The sequence below is a fragment of the Sceloporus occidentalis genome, unplaced genomic scaffold (genome assembly GCF_023333645.1).
Source record: "Sceloporus occidentalis isolate IW3139 unplaced genomic scaffold, rSceOcc1.0.p SCAF_14, whole genome shotgun sequence".
NCBI lineage: Eukaryota > Metazoa > Chordata > Lepidosauria > Squamata > Phrynosomatidae > Sceloporus > Sceloporus occidentalis.
In genome coordinates, this window is record NW_028316994.1 from 15,498,059 (window position 1) to 15,522,570 (window position 24,512).

At 47.3% G+C, this 24,512-nt stretch overlaps 1 protein-coding gene and 1 long non-coding RNA gene across 2 annotated transcripts in view; one reads left to right on the forward strand and one right to left on the reverse strand.

The window, feature by feature from the left end:
- LOC149304217 (uncharacterized) overlaps positions 1-15,771 on the forward strand; it is a 28,148-nt gene extending 12,377 nt beyond the window's left edge. Inside the window, exon 3 of the long non-coding RNA XR_016271980.1 lies at positions 14,815-15,771. This is a non-coding gene — a long non-coding RNA (uncharacterized LOC149304217). The remainder of the gene's footprint in view (positions 1-14,814) is intronic.
- On the reverse strand, positions 1,732-21,160 carry ZFHX2 (zinc finger homeobox 2). The gene is made up of 9 exons (XM_089480486.1): positions 18,655-21,160; positions 17,654-18,123; positions 16,574-16,868; positions 14,593-14,658; positions 13,969-14,015; positions 11,831-12,031; positions 10,736-10,868; positions 6,181-9,663; positions 1,732-5,336 (listed from the first exon to the last, which is right to left on the reverse strand). Exons 1-9 carry the CDS (start codon positions 21,044-21,046, stop codon positions 4,507-4,509), a joined length of 7,917 nt encoding a protein of 2,638 aa, XP_089336612.1. The 5' UTR covers positions 21,047-21,160; the 3' UTR covers positions 1,732-4,506.
- Between the last annotated feature and the right edge of the window lie 3,352 nt (positions 21,161-24,512).

Genomic DNA, 24,512 nt, shown 5'->3' on the forward strand with positions numbered 1-24,512 from the left:
GCACTGTGTAACTCTTGGAAGAAAGCCCTACTAAGAACTTGGAAAAGCTACATTTAGAAAGTACTTCATTCTTCATTCTAATTATTCCTTGCCATTACTTCTTATAATGCTCAAAAAGTAACTAGTTGCATTGCTCATTGCACTTTTTTTTTGGTGGGGTTTGAGGGAACAATTGAGAATTGCTAAGATGGTGGTTCCCAACCTACGTTCTTACGTTCTTCAGCTCCATAATTCCTGATTGTTGACCAACTTGGCTGGGGCTTCTGGGAGCTGAAGTCCAAAACAAATGGAGGACCAGAGACTGGGAACCACAGTACAAAGGGAATGGCATTAAATTTGAAAAAAATGCTGTCCAAAAGTGTCTTAAAAAGGCACTTTAAATGTACCTTTAAAAAAAATGGGAAGATGGCACTTGTTGCACCAGCCACATAACTTCATCCCCATTTGTTACATTACTTTGTGAAATTCCTTACCAAGAAAACTAATATTACTTCAAAACTCTGGCCTGATAGAGGTCAGTCTATGATTTGTATGTTATAGCTTTGTGAATATTGTAAGCTCTTTCTTCTTTGTACAGAGGCGCATGCCTACCATGGCAGGGTGGACCTATCTTGGCCTAAATTAATTCTCATCACTGAGGAAAGAAAAGCCAGATAGGATTTAAGCTTGCTGGTGGATCACCATTTCCCTGTGCATATACCAGGGCTTTAAGTTAAGTGGAATTGACTTTTCTGATATAGCAGGATTAAACCTATTGTGTATGGAAAAACAAGCATGCCAAGTGGAGGGGAATGGATATTGCCAACAGAGTGTGTTTCTATGTTATGCCCAGGTGAAAGGGGTAGGTAGGATATGAGTCAGTTGCATTTGAACATACATCATGTGGCATTACTGTTTAGGAAGCGGTACATAGGCTATTCCTATTCCTATGGCTGTTTAGGAAGGGCTACATAGGCCTTTCCTATAGTTTCATGACCATCCACTTATGACACATAATCAAAGGATGCTCCTTAGGGGCTAGAAACTAGCTTCTGATTGATTTCAGCCATCGGGCATCATGCCCTCTCCTAGATGTACAGCATCTTCTTTCTATTTATCATACTACAATTGTATAGAATTTGGAAATGGACACTTAAAAGCCAGATAGCAGAGGAAACCAATGTGGCATAGTGGTTTGAGTGTTGGACTAATACTCTGGAGACCAGCGTTCGATTCACTGCTTGGCCATGAAATCCACTGGGTGGCCTTAGGCAAGTCCCATAGTCTCAGGGGAAGGCAATGGCAAGCCTCCTCTGAACAAATCTTGCCAAGAAAACCCCATGATGGGTTTACCTTAGGGTCGCCATAAGCTGGAAACGACTTGACGGCACACAACAAAGCAGAAGGACAGGCAACAAGCCTATCTTGTGCAAGAGACCATAAACCCTATTCACATTTATTTAAATAACTATCCTGCTTTGCTTCCACTAGGCAATTGCTGTATGACATAGCATAATATCTAAATCAAGTTATGTCATACTCGTTTTAGCCCCATCGCCTTTTTGGATGTGGTTTTTGTTTGTTTGTTTGTTTGTTTGTTTGTTACCTTTTCCTTCCCAAAATCTGACTTGCGAGTTTGTAAATGGTATCTTTTTCTTTCCATGAACATTATTTGGATTTGTACATATGATTTGCATCTTGGGATGCCCCCCCCCCCCCCCCCGGTATTTGGGAAAGCACAGAAATCATCTGATTAGGCTTTGTCTTAATGGAAATTGACAATTGGTGATTTGATTCATTCACAAGCTTGTCTTGAGTTTTTTAGCTGCAAAGCTTAGTCTTTTGAGTTGGCTTGCTATGAATTGCCAGTTCCATCAATTTTTGTCTCTCCATTCATTTGGATTGCAAGAAATTGCTATCTTGGGCATACATATGATTCAGAATACAAAGAAAACAAGACTAAGGGTGAACCAAGAATAGGGTAAGGGCTAATGGAAGACCAACTGTCAGCTCCTACCAAAAGCACATTTGGATCTTTTTTTTTTCCAGATCATCTCTTTAATATAATTTTTATTTCTTTTTATTTTTTTATCGTTTCCCCATCCCCCCCTTTAAATACACAACAGAAAGACATTTCCCCCTCCCCTTTTTGGGGTGTAGAGTTGTGGGGAGAAGGGGGTTCTGAGGAAAATAGGGTGGTCCAGAGGGTGAGCCGCTGTAAAAACCCATCCCTCTTTAACACCCCATGTGTAGTTTGTTTGGTTATTTATGTGGGGCTTTTTTCTTCTTCTCTGTATCCCCTCCTTTACCCCACAGGTTTCCACTTTCATCAGCTTGTTAAAATTCACGTCCATCTTGGTTGTTTTGGGGGGGTGTAAAAACACTTAGCAGGAAGGAATGAAAAGAACAGGAAAAGGAACCCCAAAAGAACTGACACAAAGAGGGCTGGGAAATGGAAAGGGTTAACTTTTTTCTTCTTCATCATCATCATCATATGTCTTTTTTTTCTTTTTTTAAAAAAAATTACTTCCAGTTTGCTTTTTATTATTCCTTTTTTGTTGGTGGGTATTCTCTCTCTCACTGTTGGTTTTCATTTTTTGGTTATTGTATAGAAGTTTTTTTTTTTTAAGAGCTTTGGATTCATAAAGAGGGTTTTTTGTGTGTTTTTTTTTCTTTTTCTTTTTTTCTTTTTTGCAAGGACGTCAGCACACAGCGCATGTAAGGGGGCTCTGTGTGTGAGACGGGAGGAGCCTTCTGGTTTTCGTGGTTTCTTTTTCTTTATTTCTTTTTAAAGCCATCGGAGTAGGTTTTGTGTCGTTTCCCGCGCAGAGACGGAAGTCACGTCTATCAGGAGGAAAAAGACAGCGAGGTTGTTGGTTTTATTTGGTTCCCCGGTGCAGGTAAAGACCCAACTGGGGAGGAGGAGGAGAGAGAGAAAATAAAAATGGTGGGAGAGAAGAAAGCGGTGCCTCTTTCTTTCCCTGTTTGGTTGCTGTTCAAGTCGTTCAAATCCATCAACAGTTCGGGAGTCTGTCCATCCATCCTCGATGGTCATTTTTTTATACACAATGGGCAGCGCATGCTCTGGGAGGGGTGCAGGGTGGGGGGGACAGTTTCTCATCTTTGCCCCCCTCCCCCCTTAAGTTTTGTCTCCTTGGGTTAACAATTTTCATTCTGTCCATTCTTTTTGTTTGCTTTGCTTTTTTTGGCCTTTTTCAGTCTGTAACACAGTAAAAGGGTGGAAGGTGAGTGTGAGAGAGGGAGCTCTAACAGGTGAGTGTGTGTGTGTAAGAGAGAGAGAGGAGACTTGGGTACACAATGGGTGTCAAGAGTGTGCCAGCAGCTGTCACAAAAGGAGAGGCAAGGAAAGGTTTTAGCACATATGTGGCAAGAGGAGGGCTTTGGGCCACATGTGGCAAAGTTAGAGGGAGATATGTCAAGTGGAAGGATGTAATGTTGGAGCATTTCCATTGACTGGAGGAGAGACTTGGCATACAAAAGCCTGGGGGAAAAGTGTGCTCACCCACACAGGCGAGAAGCCCTATGTCTAGGGAGCATGAACTTAAAATGGCAGGGGTTATCTTGAGATGCTTTTGACAGAAATGTTGAAGAGATCTCTGGAGATGCATGGTGGGAGAGGACAATGGCAGTCTTGAAGACAGGTGTGGAAAAACAGGCAACTCTCGCATGAGGTACGTGTGCATGCCATAGGAGATGGAAGACTCTGGAATACACAGGTAAGTGAGAGGGAATAGATGGGAGCTGGCATCCATGTTGGATTGGGCAGCTATGGCTGTCCAGATAGGATCCAGGTATTGGGAGGCAGGTTAGTTGGAGAGGTAGGGAATCAGTCTCAAGTGACACATGGGACATGTGTAGGAGATGTAGAGCAGTTGTACTGGCAATGCTTTGTGAGTGGAAATGTGGGCAGCAGAAAGGTCAAGGATTGGCATAGGTGAAGGAAAGAAACAATTTCTATGTTTTATACCAGGAGTGGAAATCATGCAGCTTTCTTGGAGTCGTTGGTTGTGCAAGTGCCGGCAGCCCTGACCAGCACAGCTAGTTGTGAGGAGTGCTGGCAACTTCACTTAAGCAGCTTCTGGTGAGCAGCATGATTCCCACCCTTGAGCCATAGGAAGCCCCATTTCCTTCATCCAAACCAATCCTATAGCATGGAGAGGACAAGGCAGTTCTGAATAGATATACTGCATTCCTATTCACCTCAGGACATGTGGTCTTATCTCAAAATGGACTGCACAAGATGGGCACTATCTGGGGCAAAAATAGAGGAGGTCTGAGGTTGGTGTGAGTGGTTGAGGATCAGCTTGAGTAGGTGGCAGGCCTCTCTCTCTCACACTTACTGGTCACTCTTCCTTGCTGGCAGTAAGAAAGGGGTGAGGTTGAGTTGGGCTTTGCGTGAGGGTTATTGGGTATGGGCAGAGGTGAGGCACCCAAGTGGGTGTCCATCCCTCCACTGGCTGGTTCATTAGTCATTCTCTCTCAATGGTGGCAGTGTAGCATCCGTCTCTATAAAGCTAGTAGTGTCGTAGAGGTAGCGTTACTTTTTGGGTTGGAGTCCGAGTGAGGTAATTTGGATTCCTCTTTGGCAAACACCGATGCGGTTGCTGCGTTGGATCCGGCCTTGCGCCGGTGAGCGCTGGAGCGCAGGTGGGCCCCCAGTGCCTCACGCCCACTCACAAGCACCTCGCAGGCCAGGCAGTGGTAGGTGCACACAGGCACACGCAGCGGAGGCGGGGCGGCAGGGGGCTGGCGCCCAAAGTAGCAGAAAGCGGCCTGGTGGGCTGCAGCTGCCCCTTCGCTCTCAAAGGCTGCCTTGCACTGGCGGCAAAGGTATTGGTGAGTCACATCAACCGTAGAGATGCCAGGGGCCTCCGACACCTCAACCGGTGGCTCAGGCGTGGGTGTTGGGAGCAGGGGACTGGGCAGCAGCCCCATAAGTGTCTGAGGTATGACAGGGTTCATGGGAAAGAGCCCCTTCTTCATGCCATAAAGCTGCTGGAAGTAAGCCCCAGGCAGCTGGGCTCCAAACAGTGAGGGGGCAGTCGCTGTTGCTGCCGGCAAAGGGAAGGGCAGGAACTGGCCACCCAAAAGAGCCGGCACTGTGGCCTTTAACGTCTTGAGGTTCTTCAGTGTGGCAGTTGAGGACAAGGAGGGTTCCTGGGCTGAATTTGGAGTGGGGTCTGCCTGGCTGTCGCTCAGGGTGGTCTCTGGAGCAGGAGCAGGTTCTGTTGAGGGACCATGCTGGGACGGTTCTGGAGTGAGGTGCTGAGGTAAGGGTGGACCTGGCTGGGTGGAGGCCAAAGGGGTGCTCAGAACGCCAGAGGAAGAAGAAGGGCCTGTTCAAATGAGAGAGAAAAGAAGTGTGAAATTGTTGTCCTCTTGATTCCATTTACCTTCACTCAATCATCTCCACCTCCAACCATACCGCTTCCATCCCTTCTTTCTGGTAAAGGTCTAAGGACAGCTTCATAAGTTTACAGATAAACTACCTACTCCCCACAATCAAGTACCTGCATCTGTCAGCTACTCAAAGGCCTGTTACAGACAGCCAAAATAAAGCTGCTTCGAGTCACAGTGGAGATATGGTGTTTCAATGATGCATGCGTCCTAAGAGTCCAGAAATCGCACCAAAGCCACGCTCCAGCCCTAAGGACTGGAGCGTGGCTTTGGTGTGGCTTCTGGACTCTTGCATCATTGAAACACCATACCTCCACTGTGACTCGAAGCAGCTTTATTTTGGCTGTCTGTAACAGGCCAAAGAGTTGATTTATTTTTCTGGCAAAGGGTTCCATCTGCAGCCCTTGGTCAACTGGTGCAGACAGAGGTGGCTATTTCCAACCTAAAAGTGTCCCCTGCTGCACTGACCACAACAGAATTTTTAGGGATGGGAAGGACAGAGGGCATGGTCTAATGAGAAGGTGAAGACAAGATGGAAAGGAAGAAAGTTGGCGGAACTTCCAAAGGGGAATTGCCACTTGGAATAAAAAGGATACAAGCATATGGCCTGTGCCTGAAAGCTTCCACTGAAAATGGCAGACTGGGTGAAATGTCTGAAGCGGTTGAGATATCGCATGGAGGAATGGTGACACCTCCACTAGGAAGCTCCTATAGGAGAGGACCAAGTCTTGGGTTCCTAGCCTTGGATGTAACATACCTTACCTTTTTTTACCGCTCACTCACCTGGCACAAAGGATGCCATGCTCCCGAGGGAAGATGGCACGGTAGCAGGAGGCATAGAGGTACCCAGCCTAGTTGGAGATGGTGTCCCTTTGTCTGGCACAAGCTCATAGCACTTGCTCTCACTCTTGAGCTGGGTCTTGATAGCCTCTTTGAGTCGAGCTAGATGGCCCCTAGAGAAGAGGTGTCCACGGCAAGACACATAAAAATCATACTTGACTTCACAGTAGGGGCACTCAGACTGAGCCTGGGCATTGAGGGGGCCTTCATCACCACCGCTGGTACCACCAGTGGATGCCTTAGCCTTTTTCTCTTTAGCCCTGGCATTCTGAAACCAGACCTGAATTACCCGCTTGGGCAACCCTATCTCCTCGCCTAACACTTCACACTCCTGCATGGTGGGAGTTCGGTAGGCCTCATAGCAAGCCTTCATGATCTTAAGCTGGAGGCTGGACATTTGTGTGCGATACCGACGTTGGCCCAAAGAGTCTTGCATGCCTCCAGATCCACCATCCATTGCTCGACTCCGCCGGCTGCCAGAGAAATCCAGATCAGTCAGTGAAGATGAAGATGAGGATGAATCACTTAGCTCCCCTCCTGACAGGCTCCGGTCTTCATTCTCCTTGGGCATCTCTTCTTCAACTGTTTCTTCTTGTGTTTGCAGATCAGCAGAGACCTCTGGCTTAGCTGGTAGTGGGTGCAAGCTCATTGCAGGGAGACTGGAGGTGAAGGAAGCACCATAAAGTATAGGTGGGTCTCGTGGTGAAGGACTGAATTTTGGGAAAGCAGTGGGGAGTCCTGGTGAGGGCTTACTGTTTGGGTTTGTGGTGCTGGTGTTACACCGAAACTGGCCCTTCCTCTCACGGGCTCTTGTATTCTGGAACCACACTTGGACTACCCGCTTTTTGAGCCCAACCTCCTCAGAGATACAATCAAGCATCTTTCGGGTGGGATTGGAATCCTGCATGTACCAGCGGTACAGAATCTCCAACTGCTCTGGCAAAATAGTAGTGCGCAGGCGCTTGTCTCGCGGGGGCTCACCATCCCCACCTGCCACACTGGCACACTCACTCCCAGTGGGCGATAGACTCCCATCCTCATGCTTCCGCTTCTGTGCTCGGGATGAATCCGGATAGGCAGTACGTTCGCCATATACTAAGGGTGCCAAATCTAGGGAGGGTTGGGGAGCAGTAGTGGCCAGTGGAGTTGCTGTTGCTGGCATATGACTGACACAGTGGATACTGAGGAGATCGGCACTTGAAAATTTAGCTGTGCACTGATCACAGGCATGGTTGCTTGAAATGTCTGGTGGGTCTGCTGGAACTGGTTGTTCCTCTACGGCTTTTTCTTCAGTACCATCCATCTTAGTTTCTCCCTCTGTCCCTGAAGGCTCCTGTTGCTGCTCCTCTTCTTCTTCCTCCTCCTGTTCCTCATCCTCAGGGGATTCATTTTCTTCCTCTGCCCCATCTCCATCTCCATCTCCCTCCTCAGGCTGGTCATTGTAGCATTTTTTGAGGTGGCGCACCAGTTCAAAGATGCAGCGGAAAGATACCCGGCATTTCTTGCAGGAGGGTTGTGTGTTAGCATTTCCACTGCCCATTCCAGCTTCACCACCTCCACACTTTCGGGCCTTCTGGCGGGCATTTTGGAACCAAACCACAATGACTCGGTTTGGCAACCCCAAGAGTGCCGACAGCCGCTCAACTTCTCCATCTTTGGGGTAAGCACTGGACTCAAAGAAGGATTGTAAAGCCTGAGACTGAAACTCTGTGAATTTGGTACGGGAGAAGCGCCGGGTTGTTGGGAAACTCCCGCGAAGAGGATCAAGTACTCCAGAGGCACTGCCACCTTCCTCATCTTCCCCTCGAAACCACAGGGATTTTAAGCACTCAGGAGACACGTGGGGGGGTTCACTTTCTGGTGGTGGCACCACCACAGGCATGGGTTGCATTAAAAAAGGAGGACAGAGGGAGGGAATCTCCAGGGGCAAGGAAGCTGGTGTAACGGTGACTGTGGTGGTCTCCATAGGGGGGGTGGTAGTGGTGGTGGTGGTTGTAGTGGCAGCAGACATAGCAGTGGTAGTAGTTTCAATGGGGAGTGTTGGTGGCATGGGCGGATACATGCTGTCATAGCTCTTCCGGAACTGTGCAGCATAGCGATTGAGTGCCTCAAAAGGCAGGAACCTCCGGTGCACATGCTCCTCATGTGTTTTTAGGATCAGCATGTTGGAGAACTGTTTCCCACAGGCACCACACTGCAGCTTACCCACCGGAGGTCGTGGGGCAATGGTTGGAGCAGCTGCCACAGGCTGCTTGCCCTCATTGTACTGGATCACAAGCTCAAAGCCAAAGTTCTCCAGAAGGGCTTTGGCTGCCGTTCGTGATGCCTCATTTCCCGGTTGACTCCCCTCAGCCTCCTCCACTTCAGCCTCTTCTGTTGGTTCTGGTTTAGAGTTGTTGACAGGTGGTGGTGCTTGCTCCTCCTTGGCTGGCATAGATGGCAGCAGCACAGGTGGGGCGGTTGGGAGTGTCAGTGCTGGGGTTGCTAAAGCCAACTTGGGGGCCACCTTCAGATCATGTAAATAAAAGGGTAGCAGAAGTTGCTGCTGCTGCTGCTGCAGTTTTAAGAGGGACTCTGGTACCAATGGAAAGGGTGGAAGAAGCGGGGGTGTAAATATGGGTGTGGGGAAGCGTGGTAGTTCTGCTGTGGATGGTGCCAAAAATGGAAGCGCTGGCATTTGCACACAGTTGGGGGCCTCGATTTCTAGCGGTGTCTCACTTGGGTGTTCTGATTCAGTGGGTGGCACCTCCACTTTGCCAGCAGCTTCCATCTTGGCTACACGGGAACGGGTCTGGTGCAGAACGGAGCGCATGTGGATCTCCAAAGTAGAACTCTGGTTGTACGAGACCCGGCAAGTGGTACATTTGTAGGGCTTGTCTGAGGATGGCTGGAGAGCTCCGGAGGTTCCTGACTCACCCCGGGATGGTGCTGAAGGATCGGCTGAGGCCTTCTTCATCTTGTGTAGGTGGGAGACAGAGTTGTAGTGCACCAAGAGAATGTTCTTCTGAGTGAAGGATTCCTTACATATCGTACATTTATATGGACGGGCAGGGTCTAAAAACTTATCTAAGGCAAAATTGGTTGCCTTGCGGTAGGAAAGGGGATGCCGGGGATCTTGGTTGGGAGGGGTAAGCAGTGAGACATCAGGAGTATCAGATGGAACCTGTGATGGTGGCAGCTGCTCCTCAGATGTAGCATTTGATCGAGAAGGATCTTCATCTTCAGACTCTGGAGGAGCAACTGGAGGAGGAGGAGGTGGTGGTGGTGGCGGAGGCGGTGGAGGAGGAGGTGGTGGTGGTGGTGAAGAGACAGGAGGTGACTTTTCTGGAGGGTCTGCAGAAAGAGTAGGGGAGGCAGAAGGAGGAGGAGGAGGAGATCCAGGACAAAGCATGGAAGCTGGAGGAGTTTTCTCACCCATAGTTAGTGCTGATGAAGGGAAAGGAGAAAGAGAGAGAGAAGATTGTTAGACACACCTACAAAGTTTGTGTTGGATATTCATCTTGGTCTCCTGGAAGGGGAAAAAAACAATGAGGATGTGAGTGACACCTTAAAAATTAAGCTTTGTGGATTGTAGATCATGTCAGATGGGCTTCAGCCCACAAAAGTTTGTCAAATTAAAATGTTAATCTTTCAGACAGCAGTTTTTGCTGTTGTTTTTACACAATAATTTGTGTGCCCCGGCTTAAGTTGGCTTATCTTTCCTGCACCAAGATGGACTGTCCATTGGTGCCCATGAACATACATGCAGATGTTGGGTGTGAATCTCCACAATGGACCTCTAGTTGTGTAATAACTTGAGGTGGTAGATTTGAAGGAGGTGTCTAATAATAATAGGTGCAAATCCCTAATGGCACCTCAAGTGATTCAAGGGGCATACATTTTCTGGTGCAATTTTTAAACTTTTTTAAACTGGAAGAAAATTCAGTATCAGCCCCTTTAAATGAAGACATGCACAATTATAGTTGGTTGTACAGCAAACTGTGGTGTTAAGCATTATGATGATAATTAATGTTTATTGCAATTTAAGACATTAATTCATTCACTCGTGATCCACCAGGGTCCCTCAGGCAATGCACAAGCATAACCTTAGCCTTAATTCTTTCAAAGTGTGTGCTATTTAGAACGGCTACATGTTTGGTGAATTTGTGACAGTGTCCTACCAAAGCAATTTGTTCTATTATTACACTTAGCTTCTAATGTTGACTGGTGACTGGTGTTTATTGTGGATCTTCTACAGATTGGTTATAGCATCCTAGGAATCTTGAGTTTTCATTTTCAAAATAGCAAACAGAGCTTCTAACCTTTATCACTCCTAAGGATGGAGACCCGAGAAGGTGCTCCGCTAAGATCCCAATGGAACCTATTGTTCATTCTTCCCCCAGCTGCATTTTCTGCTACCAAGGGAGAAACTGGGTACCAAGCTAGCTGCCCTGACCTTAACTGACAGTCAATAGGGCACAGCAAAGCCCTCTCAATTAAAAGATAGAACACTGCTTACCAACAAGGGGGCTCTTGGGTTCATTTCCAGACCCTTGCTCTGAGCTGGGTGTCCCGCCTGGCTTTGGTGGGTCAGGAGAGAGGCTGTGACCAGGAATAACTTTGGTGGCAAAGGTCATTTCCACAGTGGTGGCCTATAGTGCAATGAGAAGGAAGAGACAAAGCAGAATTAGAGAAGAAACCTACCTGCCCCTACGTATAGAACTTATAACTGATTATTTCTATAGTACTTAAGATACAAAATGCTGTTGTAACCATTTAATGGATGGGAGAACAGCAACTGAAACACATCTATCAGTGTGACCAGAAGCATTGTCCTGCACCAAAATCAAAACTCATAGAATCAAAATGACACCATATGAAATATTTAAACATGGCTACCATGTCATCCCTTAACCTTCTCTTCTCCAGGCTAAACATACCCAGCTCCCTAAGTCACTCTTCACAGGGCTTGGTGGTTTCCAGACTTTTCACCATTTTAGCCGCCCTCCTCTGGACATTATCCAGTTTGTCAGTATCCTTCCTGAATTGCGGTGCCCAGAACTGGACATTATTCTAGATGAGGTCTGGCCAAAACAGAACAGAGTGGTACTATTACTTCCTTCAATCTAGACATTATACTGCTATTGATGCAGCCTAGGATCCTAACTCACATAATTCTATCCTGGTGTTCTGTTTTACTTTCCATTCAGTGCTGACATTGTTTCTCCCTATTCTCTTCCATTCTGTCCCTTTTGTCTGCCAGCAGCCTCTTTAGCTGTAGCAGGACAACCAAAGATTCAACAGGTCAAGTTTCCTCCATTGTTCCATGAAAGGAAGGGCTTCACTTCTTAAATTAACTGCCTGCTCTGAAAAGTGGTGAAGAAGAGCTAAGGAACCTATGCCCCCCCCAAAGTGACTTTGGACTACAGCCCCCATTGCCCACATTGGCAGGAGCTGAAGAGCATTCAAGTCCACCCCATCTGGAGAGTCATCTGTTCCCCAAATTAATGTAATGAACACAGGATCCAAAAGGAAAGCAATTCCATTCAGTCCCATCCATCTTACTTTCCTCTGTCATTAAAGAGGTGAAAAATCACCAAACAAACTCACTCACCACTAGCAACAGCTTCTCCACACATTCAGGCACCACGTTGTGAATGTGGCTGAGGTGAAAGTGGAGGTTGGTGCGGCCCACCAGCTGCTCCTGGCACAGCGGGCAGCGGAACTTGGGCTGCACGGCATGCTGGGAAATGGCATGAGCCCGCACAGCTTCTGTGGTCTGGTCAACATAGTTGCAGTATGGACAGCAGAACACCTGGTTTATAGGAGAGGGGTAAGAGATGGTGTGAGAAAAGAAAAGATTAGTTCCAGTAGGACCAACCATCTTGCTTCCTGGCCCTAAAAGCAGTGACTAGCGTATCTATCTTTACTTTACTTTAATCTATCTTTACTGATCATCCCAACTGCAAGAATCATGAGGAAGGCAAAGGAGTCAGAGCAGGATACAACTAGTGAGACAGTGAGGAAGCAGACCACGGGACATTAATTTTAAAAGGTAGCACATTAGTGTTGGCTATTACTTCTTAAAAGTTCTCAAATGACACACTGTTCGCATGTTACTAACTCTTTTATCAGCTGCTCTGAGTCCCAGTTCTGAGAGAAGAGCAGGATACTACTACTACTACTACTAATAATAATAATAATAATAATAATACTTTCATTTTGCATTTTCAATTTATCGATATTTGACATCCCCCCCCCAAATCCTTTAAAATGACCTAAAATACCCTATTAATATTAACAGTTCTAGCTGTTATGTCCTTGTTATATCAACCCAGGGTTGCATGTTACAGATAAAGTCACTGCCTGTAATGCGTTACAGTTGCTCCCCCTCCCCCCAATTGAGGCTTTAACTTTTGCAGCTTTGATTAATATGTTCTCTCTAGGAATCTCTAGGTCTTCCATTACAACTCTATGGTCATCATATGCCAGAGATCATGCTGGAGGACCTAGAGATTCCTAGAGAGGTGTTCTCTCAGGTAAAACAATTATTAGTGTGGGGTTTTTTATTTATGGCTTTTGCAGCAGATGTACTTCCAAAGTCTTTGGAGGAGAACAGAAAAAAGATTGAAAAGGTAGAAATGGCAAAGAGAAAGAAGTAAAGCTGGCATGTATAAGAACTTGGCTTCTCCCTGCCTGCCTTTCTTCGGGTTCCCTTGCTCCTCACCAATTTGCTTTTCATTATTAGCTTTTCCTCTTGTTTATAAACAAAAAACCATGCCAAGCGGCCAAGACAAAGTCAATGGTTTAGATATCTTTTAATGGAATGATTCCCAAACTTTGATCACCCAAATGTTTTGGACTTCAGCTCCCAGAAGCCTGACAGTTGGCCAAGCTGGCAGGGGCTTCTGGGAGGTGAAGTCCAAAACACCTGGAAGAGCAAAGTTTGGGAACCACTGTTTTAATGGAATGATCAGAGAAGTTTCATCTTGGAACTGACTGGTTCCTACAATGTCATCTTCTGCTCCTGTCAGTCACAAGGTCAAGAATCAAGGCTTGAAACTAGCAATAAGAAGCCATTGGGGAGTGTTATTTGTTTTTTTGCCTCAATCACTAGATGTGAGCCAGGCTGAATCTTGCGTGCCCACTGGACATAATAGCAACTGGAAGGATTATTCTAATAATGTATGCCAACTTTTACAATTTTGAAAGCATCCAGCCCTTCTGCTCAAGTTGATGGAAGAAACACACAGGGAGATGTGTGTGTGTGTGTGTGTGTGTGTGTGTGTGTGTGTGAAGCTTGAAGTGGACATGCGGAGAGACAAAGAATCTTGAGGCTTAAACCCATTTGAATACAGTTTTCAATGGGAGTGGTAAAATGCCAGCAGATTGGCAATCTGGTGTGTTTAATGTATTGTAACCTCCTACATTCACAGCTGGTCATGCCCAATCTGTGACCTGCTTTTGCCACCTCCTTGCCCAAGACAAAGACCCATCTCTTCTGTTTTAATTCAGCAGTGTTTAGACTGTGATTGATGCAAAAATCTATCTATTGCTTTGGAATCTTTAAGGCCACCTCATTTGAAATGTGGGGAGAGAGTGGGCGCATGGCAGTGTTTGTCCAATGGTAGCGTTCAAGCAGAGGAAAACAGTGCCCCAGAATCATGCAGGCAATCGTTATATGACGGCCCCCTAACTCTTTAACTTCTATGCATTTCCTCCACCCAGACCATGCCATTAAGCCCCACTCACTGTAGTGTCGCCCACACCTCTGGCTTTTGTTTCAGCTTCATCAGAACCTGCAAAAAGAGAACGGGGGTGGGAAGAGAAAGGAAAGATGCAGTGCAGCTTCTACAGACAACAACTAGGCATCTCTACTTGGAGGGATGTTGGGGAGAGGACCCCGAGGATGGCTGTGGAACCCCCAGGCTTGCAGATATGATGAGAGAGGAGCTGTTTAGCAGGTGGATGGAGAGGACAACCCTAGACATGGCAAAGGAGGCTATGTGAGTGAAGCTGTTATCCAGGCATACTGGCCCTGGTCCAGTTCACAGGGCCCCATTCTTGGAAATCAATAGCATGCCAATGCCCAGTGTGACCAACCTTGCAAGAACTGAGGGCAAAGCCCCCTCTCCACAAGTCTAATGTTCCTTCTGCAGATCTCAGAAGCATTGTTGTGAATGACTGTTGCTTTATCCATGCAGCACAGTATGTCTCCACTATAGGGAAGGGAAAAAAACATCCCACAGGCTGCATGGGAAGGAGTCTTACCTAGGTTGGGCCATGGGGTTGTTGTGGTGTGCCATGCAATGGAACCATGTACATGGGAAGGAGTACCATTGCAAGATGGCATGCAGGAGGGGAAAAGCAACTCACCAGGCGTCCGGATTTTATTCTGCGATTCTTTTTCAGGGGATGAGACTTCAGATGTAGTTTCCTTCCCTGGAAAGGAGGGAGCCAAAAAGGACACATGAAAATGGAAGAGACGGGTTACTAGCCCTTGATCATTCCCAGTCTCTGAAATCAAACAATTTCTACCCCCCCCCAAAAAAAAAAAACTGCAGATGGATTTATATTTCTCTTTTCTCTTTTGTATAGGGTTCTTTTGGAAGGCTGGCAGCTGAAAAGTTCAGAAAAATCGAAAGGAAGAAGGGGGGAATAGAGGGAATTCCGGTGCCAACGTTGTGAAAGTCGGAATGACGCATGATCCAGGACTTTATCCTCGTCAGAGACTAATTAAACTCTCAACCCAAGTGGGATCGTTAATATCGAACGGGCTTGCCTCCCCGCCCGATAGTAGCAACCTCACTGCCATTGGCAACTCAATTAACACTATTCAATACACCCGCCAAGATGCTAAGACCTCCATTTCTCACTACCCAGGGTGCCCCCCCACTACTACTACTGTAGTTCTAAATACCCCAAAGCTCTTCTTACAAGCACCCCCAATCCTTCTCCACAGAACACCCACACACACACACACACACACATCCCTCACATTTCTACCATGGCCCAACCAAATTCCTTCCTCATCCCTATCCGTCTTCTACTAAACAGTAGCCAAATCATCCCACACTTATAAAAGACCCTATTCCCAGATCTCTACCCCTTGACTAATCTTGGGTCCTGGCCTACAACCTGCCAATTTCTGACACAGCCCCCTCTCCCCCATGTTGTATTATAAAAACGATCCTTGTTGACTTCTGCACACAGGTAGGGATGGAGGGGTCAATGGTGTTTTGAAAGATAAATTGAAGCTGGGAACAGGGCCAACTGGCATCGCTTGGACAGACGTCCCCCGGGCACAGGAGGCAAGAGATTCAGGGGCGGGGGACAGTTACCAGCTGGGGGAAGGAGGGAGGGAATGGCAGAGGGAGAGAAATAGAGAGAAATATATCTTTCCTCCTTACTTCCCTCCCCCCTCCCGCTGCTTATGGTCCCTACATCTCTCTTTCTCATTTCTCTTCTCCTTCATTCTTCCTGCAGGTTGCTAGGCAACCACCCCAGTATCTGTCATAATCCATTATGAAGGGGGGGAGGAGGGAGGGAGGGAGAGGTTGGTGGTGGAAGAGGAAGGAGGAGGATGGAACGCATTCAGCCGCTTCGCGCTTCGCCATCCACAGACATAGGCGTGCATTAAGCAGAGAGCAAAGGGGAAGCCAGGCTGGGGGTGGGTTGGGTGGAAATGGAGGAATGGCATGAAATTTGGACCATGCCTTTGATCCTCTGACAGCCCCACCTAAACGACTCCTGCTAGCCACCACCTTCACAAAATTGTGCCTTCTTGCAGCCATTCTATGGATTGGCTTTTGGGACTGTCTTTCCCAGCCCCAGAGATTTCTACTGTATATATTCATGTATAAGTCTAGAAATTTTAGTCAAAAAATTGACCCAAAAAACCTCTCTGCTTAATGCACGCCTATGTCTGTGGGTCCAAGGGTCAATGTAAGTACTGTACTTTAACTCTTATTTTTTTAAAAAGGGATCATCCCCTGGTCAAAAGCAAGAGTGAAATCTGTTTCTGGAGGCACTGACCCTCGTCTGCTCTCTTATCCATCCAGCATTTAGTGTGAATACAGAAGTTATGCCTGCTGGAATCTTGTAAATTCTTTGGCATTGTTTTCCTTGCTCCATTCTTTAGATCCTTTGTTACATACCCCTAAGTTTTATCCTCGATTTATCCATGGGTCATATCAAAATTCATATAAGTTTGGCCCCAAAACCTACCCTCAACTTATACTTGAGGGTGACTTACAGTTGAGTACAGACAGTATATATTACCCTTCACTGAAAATCTGCAGCCTGCCTTATTCCATGTTTTGTTTTTTGTTTTTGAAAAAAAACCTAAAATAATCACCGCCATTGCTGGATATGGGTGTATGTGCTGCCCGCAATGGCCGACCTGCAGGATCATTACTGGCGACGTTTGCGGGAGCAAAACAGATGTATCTCTCAAGACCCGGAGTGCTCTCCCCATTCTGAAGTAGCTGGAGGCGCCACTGGCCATGAGCATCACGGTGCTGAGGGGACCGGAGGTGCTGGATCATCAACAGGCGGTTTGGAGTATCCGTGTTGCATAGGAGGCAGCGGAACTGGGCAGATTCAGGACCTGCTGTGGATGTTGCTGATGTTGCCTCCATTTCCAGAAGAAACTGATGGTAGAAAACAAAAGAACTGCAGCTAGCAAGAGGGGACCAGAATCACAGAAAGGGATCACAAGACACATCTAATCCAACTTCTCCACCAATACAAGAATCTGTTCATATATGTCTAATATGTAACTCATTTTTGGACTAGACATCTTTTCTACCCAATCTCACCCATACACTTTTTAGCTTCTCATAGAATCATAGAGTTGGAAAAGACCACAGGGACCATCCAATCCAACCCCCTGCCCTGCAGGAATACACAATCAAAGTACTCTTGACAGATGGCCATCCAGCCTCTGTTTAAAGACCTCCAAAGAAGGAGACTCCACCATGTTCCAAGGAAGCATCTTGCACTCTTGAACAGCTCTTACTGCCAGGAAGTACCTCCCAATGTTGAGGTAGAATCTTTTTTCCTGTAGCTTGCATCCCTTGTTTCAGGTTCTATTCTCTGGAGCAGCAGAGAACAAGCTTGCTCCATCCTTAATATGACACCCCTTCAAATACTTAAACAGGGCTGTCGTATCACCTCTTAACCTTCTCTTCTCCAGGCTAAACATCCCCAGCTCCCTAAGTCGTTCCTCATAGGGCATGGTTTCCAGACCCTTCACCATTTTGGCTGCTCTCCTCTGGACACACTCCAGCTTTTCAACATCCTTTTTGAATTGTGAATTCTGTTCTGAGCATCTTCAGCTCAAGAAATGTGGCTTCATCATTTTTTGACTGCCACCATTTTTGTTACCCTTATGCCCCACCCATTCCACTTGACCCCAACTCCCCCAACCTGGTACCTTGTAACCTTGCAGTGCCTCCTGGTGTCCAGCTCCCGCCACATGCAACCGCATCTTTTCCTTGCTGTTGGTCTCATATTCGCAGAGGTTGCAATGCAAATGAAGGGGTGGGCCAAGTGGGAGGTCTGCCCCGAGGTGGGCTCCAATGTTGCCCCCTTCACGCAGGTGGGCCGCCAGCTGGAACTTCAAGGCGTGCTTGTCTGTCTTGAGATGGAGTTGGAAGTTAGCTTTCAGCTGGGTGCCATATGCGCAGAGCCTGCACCGGTGCAAATCGCCAGACACCTCTTTCCACTCAGCCTCAGGCAGAGAGCGTGGCGCTGAAGCATGGCGCAGCAAGGCCTCCAGGCTGTCGGTGCTGAAAACCTGGCACACTAGACAGCCAAACAATCTCTGGGGAGCTGCCAAGTCTGATCCAGAATGGGGTGGCAATGGGGAAGGGGCGGTGGTCTCTGGAGAAAGTGATGTAGGAGCTGTAGGGAAAGAAGGAATGGGAGAAGAAAGAAGTAAGTGAGGGAGAGTTGTAGAAAGACTAAATATGGATGGAAGGAAGGGCAAATGAATACAAAATGAAGACAGTTGGTTTAAGAATTGAGGCTCAAAGAAAGAGAAGGAAAATGGAATCAAGATTTAAACCCAATCCTGTATTGTGCCCCTCAAGCTCCCAACATCACCAATAAGTCCTGAATATAGGGCGGGACATAGAGTGACAAATAATCCAAAACAGTTCAATTGCCACTTTTTCTGGCTTAGGGTACAGTACTTGGTGCAAGGTTTGTGTGACACGAGTCACATTTGGCCTCTGCCACATTTGCCCATCCCAGATTTAAAAACATGCAAGTGTGTGAACAAAAAAGATGTAGCTAAAGGAACCTATGAATAAGAGAAAAGAAGAAAAGAACATATGGAAAATGTAAACACACACACACAAAAATAAGGTCAGGGAGAAAGAGGAGAAAAGGATTGGCCTGTTTAATATCAATGAAAAGGTAATTCTTTCTTACCTGACCCCAAGGCAGCCATCTTCCTTCCAGTTGCACTGAGGTGTGGGAAGCCTCCATTGAGTAAAAGTTGGGTTTGCTCCATGGGCTTGTCGCTCCGCAGGCTTGGGTTGCCCCCAGAATGAGCATGGTGGGAATGTGGGTGGTGGGAATGTCCGAGGGCCTGTGCCCCATAGAACTGGAAGAGCTCTGTCTGTGCTTTGCCTCCTGGTGGGGTTTGGGGTTGCCCCAGGAGCCCAGGCAGAGCCAAGGGCAACCCTTGATGGAGCAAGAGCATGTTCTGCATGTGCTTCTCGGATGTCATGTGGATCCGCAGGTTGCGGGAGATGTTTGTCTCATAGCTGCACACTTTGCACTGCCAGGAGGATTTGCCTTTTGATTCCTTCTCCTCGGGGGAAGATGGGGAAGGAGCCACTGGAGGGGCCACCACCGAGGGGGTCCCGCCTCCTCCTGTGGCCTGGTAGCCCTGCAGGTTCGCTAAGTGCTTGTCAGACTGCATGTGGATGCTGAGGTTGCCCTTGGTGGTGGTGGAGTAGTTACAGGCCTCGCAACGGTAGGGTTTGTAGCCACAGTTGTAGCTCTCGCCTCTGGCCAGGCGAGGATGTGGTCCTCCTGTGCTACAATATGCGCAGTGGCTGTTGTTCTCAGGATGTTTCTCCTTCATGTGCACGTCCAAGGTTTGCTGGTACTTGTAATGCCAGTTGCACTTTGGACATTTAAGAGTCTTGCAGGAGTTGCGTGAATGAAGCAGGGACATATGGCCAGATAAGGTCAACCCAGAGTAGGCCATGGTGGTAAAATCTTCCCCAAAGGAAAGGCTGGGCCCTCCGTTGTGGCTGTTGTTGTTTAACCCATTGTTGACTTCAAAAACAATGTTAGCCATGTCATTGGCCATCCCAACATTGCTGGCAGGGTGGGCCAAATCAGCAGTAGTGATATCATGGGCCAACCCAATGCCAGCGCCTTCTGTGTTAGTGGGTAGGCTGTTACTAAGTTTGGCTGCTCCGGTGTTGCCAACTTCTTCGCCCCCTAATTCCGCACAAGGAGCCTCATGAGCTGATTCAACCTCTGCACGTTCACTGCCAAACTCCACGTTGATGTCTTCCTTGGGCAACCCAACACTTGTTGTGGTATCAGAGTTGTTGGCATTCATCTGTGGTGTCTCTGAGAGGGGGGTGTTAGCACCCATGGGTGGGCTTTGGCCGTGTGAGCTTTGGTCTGGAAGAAGCCTGTCTTCCTCTTTGTGGTTTTCAGCTGCCGACGCTGCTACTGCCTCCTCCTCCTCCTCCTCTTTTTCTTCTGGTTTATCCTCCATGCCCCCCTTGGCCCTCTGCGCACTGCCGACCCTTGAATCTTTGGCATCAGGTGGCTCGCATTGACTTTCTGGGCTCTTTGTCTCTTTCTTCTCCTCTTCCTTCTCTTCTGTTACATTCACCCATCTGCTACACATTCTGGCATTGAGGTCTGCCCTGATGGTGGGGTTATTTGGTTCTAGGAAGCCAAGTGTGGTGCCCTGGAACATGGCAGAAGCCCCTCTGGTCAGGGCCTGGCATTCATTGGGGCTCAGCTGCACTCCATGGACTGCATGGGCATGAGTTGCCAAAGAGCGGCCCCGGCAGAAAGAGAGGCGGCATATTAGGCAAAGACAGATGGGCATCCCTGGTAGCTCCTCTTCTTGGCCAAGGTTGGCTTCCCCTTTGGGGTTTTCCTCATCCTCCCCATGGGCAGTGGGGGCATCTTTGGGTTTGGTGGGAGTGTTTTTGGCAGATGTGGTTCGAGCGGTAGGCCCGGCCAGTCGGTAACTGTAGAAGGCGCCGTGAGGAGTCCACTCACCTGGCGCTGAGGTATTCTGGGACATTTGGTCAGTAGACATAAAGCCTTGGTTAGGGCCTCCACCGCACTGGACGTGGAGGATGGACACTGGGGGAGCTGTGGTGCTAGGGGAGCCCTTTGGTAAGAGAACATGGCCGCCACTGAGGAGATAAGCTGAGCCTTCGGCGGAGAAGAAGAGCTGGGCCTTGTGTCCGCCATCCTCTTCCTCATCTCTACCTTCTGCTTCTTGCTTTTTCTCATCTTCTTCAGGGGACGTTGCTTGTGGGGAGGGGGACTGGTTTCGTGTCGCTAGGCCACAGTCTGCTTGGAGCTGTGATGTGGACAAGATGGCTGCCGGGAGCTTTGCAGAACTAAGTGTTGCTTGGGAACTGGAGCAGGGCCTCATGGTTTCGTCAGGAGTCGGGGAGGCAGAGGAGGAAGGGTCCAAGAGGGGGGGTTCTTTGGTGGCTGGAGAGGCAGGAGAGCCCTGAGGGGGCCGAACTGTGGCCCTGTCATCCTGCCCGTCGGCCGGAGGGACAGCAGTGGAGGAGCAGGAGGAGGCAGAGTTAGAGGAGGTGTCCATCGCGGTGCGGGCACGAGGGGCGCGGAGGGGTCATCTCAGCACAGGAGCCGAGACCCTGCAGGGAAAGAGAAATAATAGCAAATGTGTGAGTCTTTCCATTGCTCTTCTGGAGGAATCAAAGAAACATCTCACTTTGTCTAAGGGCAAAGTATTCAGATGGCAGAGCATTTCGTGAACATCTAAACATCTAGGGTTGGTCAAATCTGTCAAGTCTATTCATAATTTGGTTATACTTGTTGTACGCACTTCTGATGCACAGAGTATAGCAAATAATTTCCCCAATAAAGTTTGTTTTTGCAATTTCACTAATATATATATATATATATTTCTTCTGCACACTTTACTTTATCATAGCCATTTTGTACACCTTGTGCTTGACTGGAAAGCTACATTCAAAGATTTGGAAAAGGAAAACTGTGTTTTTGTTTGGATTATCTGCTCAAGACATGTGAATCAGGTAAGAGCATTTTAAAATGTAAACTGAATGGTCCCCCACATCCTTATCTGAAATGATGACCTCGGTTCTTCCCAGAAAGTGTTCAGGATATATTGTTCACATCTATTGTTCACCACTGGAAGACTGCAATTTCAAAGGATATCTTCTACCTATGAAGAGGTTACTGCAGATTATATGATATGGAAAGGTTGGGTACCTCCATGAAAGGTCAATTGCCTCAGATGCAAAAGATACCGATCTCAGTTCCCACCATCTCAAGTTAAAAAGATCCAGGAATGCATGGTTTCAAGTGCAAGACCCATCTCTGCTACACTCCTTGGTTCAGCTTCAACAGATAACAATAGGCTAAGTGAAGAAACCATTTGACCTGGTAGAAGTGCAGCCTAGAGAAAGTTTTAGGTTTTTTGGACTAAAACTTCTAGAAAAACTGCAGGACTCTGGGAATTGTTCATGAAAGAAAGTTCCTTTGCCAAACTCTGGAGAAAGCAGCTTTGAATGGAATTTGGACACAGCAGATCATTTGCATGCAGAAGGTCATGGGTTCATGCCACCTCAAAAGACTTTTTTGTGGTGCTTTTTCACACATGAAGCCACACATCATCAAGGAAAGTGTATCTTTGTGCCTGAACAGAAGAGCCCTGCTGCATTAGACCAAAGGCCTATCTAGTCCAGCATGCTGTTCTCACAGTAGCCAACTACCTGCCCACGGGAAGTCCAACAGCAGGACGTAAGCACAACTGAAAACACACACATCCTGTTCATGCTCTCCAGCACCTGATGTACAAATGCCAATGCCTTCTGTCACTAGAGAGAATAAAGCATGGGGAGAGGTCGCCATGTTAGTTTGTTGCAGCAAAACCCATAAAGAGTCCTGTGGCCTCTTAAAAATCATTGCTATTGTTGTTACGTGTCTTCGATTCTATTCTGACTTAGAAGCAACCCTTGTTCTGGGGTTTTCTTGGCAATATTTCTTCAGAGGAGGTTTGCCACAGCCTTCCTCGGAGACTGAGAAAGTGTGATTTGCCCAAGGTCACCCAGTGGATTTCTGTGGCTGAGCTGGTGAATCGAACCATACTCCAACACTCAGACCACTACACCACACCGGCACTCTGAAAAGGCTAATAAATTATATTTGGCATGAGCTTTTGTAGACGAAGAGGGCTGTGATCCACAAAAGCTCATGCCAAAAGAAACAAGCTAGTCTTTAAGATGCCTTGAGACCCTTGGATGCATTTGCTGCACTTAGTAGCCACCCGTTGGGCCTGGCTGCATGGATTTGCCCACTCCCAGCTGTTCAAATTGACTGCAAGATTTGACAGTACATTGCCCATTTTCACTATGTATGATGTGAAGAAGAGTGTGATGTAGTGATTTGAGTGGTTTGGACAAAGATGCTAGTGTTGGACTCAAGCCATGGAAACCCACCAGGAAAGTCACACTATCTCCAACTAAGAGGAAGGTGGTGGCAAACCTTCTGTGAGCAAATCGTGCAGAGAAAACCCCATGATAGGTCTGCCTTTGGGTTGCCATAAGTCAGAAGCAGCTTGAAGGCACACAACAACGATATGAAAAGTCCCTTTTAATTTGTCCTAAATCGCCCATCATTCAACTTTTGTAGATGGACCCCAGGTCCTAGTACTATGAGAGAGTGAGTCAGCCTTAAGGTAGGAAGAAACGGCAACTGGGTGGCTACTTGCAAGGGAAATCGGAGGCATTAGTGTTTGTCTCACCAGAGCAAGAATACTGAAAATGGCCAAAGCTTCCTCTTTTCTCCCAGCTGGGGAAGGATTTGCAATGCAAATAAAAAAGCATGTTGGCAGCTGATAAAGTGTGTGTGTGTTATGGGGGAGTTGAGATCCATCCGTTGTAGCAATGTACAAGCCCCGCACAATACAGCTGTCTTCCAGCACTACTCATCGCACACACAGACACACATACACTTGCCACACCCTTAGCAACTTCCATTTACTTCCCTTAGACCACTTCCCTGCTCAGGTTCACAAGGTTCATCCTCCTACTTTATATCTTGCGGTGCCTCAGAGCATATAGAGAGTGCCTTCTCCTCACTGATTAGAAGCCAGAACCAATTCCATAAAAAACTGAAATTTGGAGGGACAGGAACCATGCAAGGTTTTCATGTGGAATACACAACTGGGGACGCAAGCCTGAAAACGTGAGGTCTCCTGTACCTTTAATGGTTGTGTTGAAGAAGGAATTTCAATTGGTGTTGCGTGTTACCTGGTTGTTTGACAAGCAACACCTGCTGAAATTCTTTAAGGCACAGGAGTCCTCTCCAGTTTCCACTCTGGTAGTCCTATACACAACCCATCTCTCTCAGTTTCTCCAGGCCAGCCTACAATTGTGTATCACAGGGCCCATAGTCACAGACTCAAAATTTCCAGATGTCACTAGAAAGCAGTATTGCTACTCACTGGTGGAGAACTCCAAATGAACTGTGTGCTTGCCTCTAAGTCACTTCAGTGCTATAATTCATATTCATCAACCTAGATATTTGCCCAGAACATCTTCCCCTATTTATTCATCTATGTAATCTTCTCCAAACACATATCCCATACCCCTCTGTAGATTCCTAAGCATCTTCTACACTTCAGCCCCAAGGGCAAGCAAATCACTGTTTTCCAGATGTTGACAGATTCCTGAATTCTTCACTGTGGCCACGCTGTCTGGGCACACGGGACTTATAGGTTGCCAACCCTTTTTTGTATATTAATGCTGCACTTGGAAAACACCCTTTTTTGGATGGCAGTTCTCAGAATCCCTAACCATCAGCCATGCTGGCTAGTGGCTTTTGGAAGCTGTAGTCCAAAACAACCCTCCTAATTTTCTCAGACTCTGTAAATGATGCAAGAACCTCCATATGGCTCTTGCCAAAGGTTCATCTACTTTCAACCATCTAATCTATTTTTCATCCACAGCACAAGCTAGAAGGAGTGGAATCTGGCTGTTGTACTTCTGAAAATGGATGTTCCATTTACAGTGACCATAGTT

Bases quoted from the DNA above. Each gene is read 5' to 3' on its own strand.
- ZFHX2 (XM_089480486.1), bottom strand. From the start codon at position 21,046: ATGGACACCTCCTCTAACTCTGCCTCCTCCTGCTCCTCCACTGCTGTC. The intron at 16,869-17,653 runs GTACCAGGTTGG...TTCTACCATCAG, and splicing joins AGGCACTGCAAGGTTACAAG to TTTCTTCTGGAAATGGAGGC. The intron at 9,664-10,735 runs GTAAGCAGTGTT...TCCCTTCATCAG, and splicing joins ACCCAAGAGCCCCCTTGTTG to CACTAACTATGGGTGAGAAA.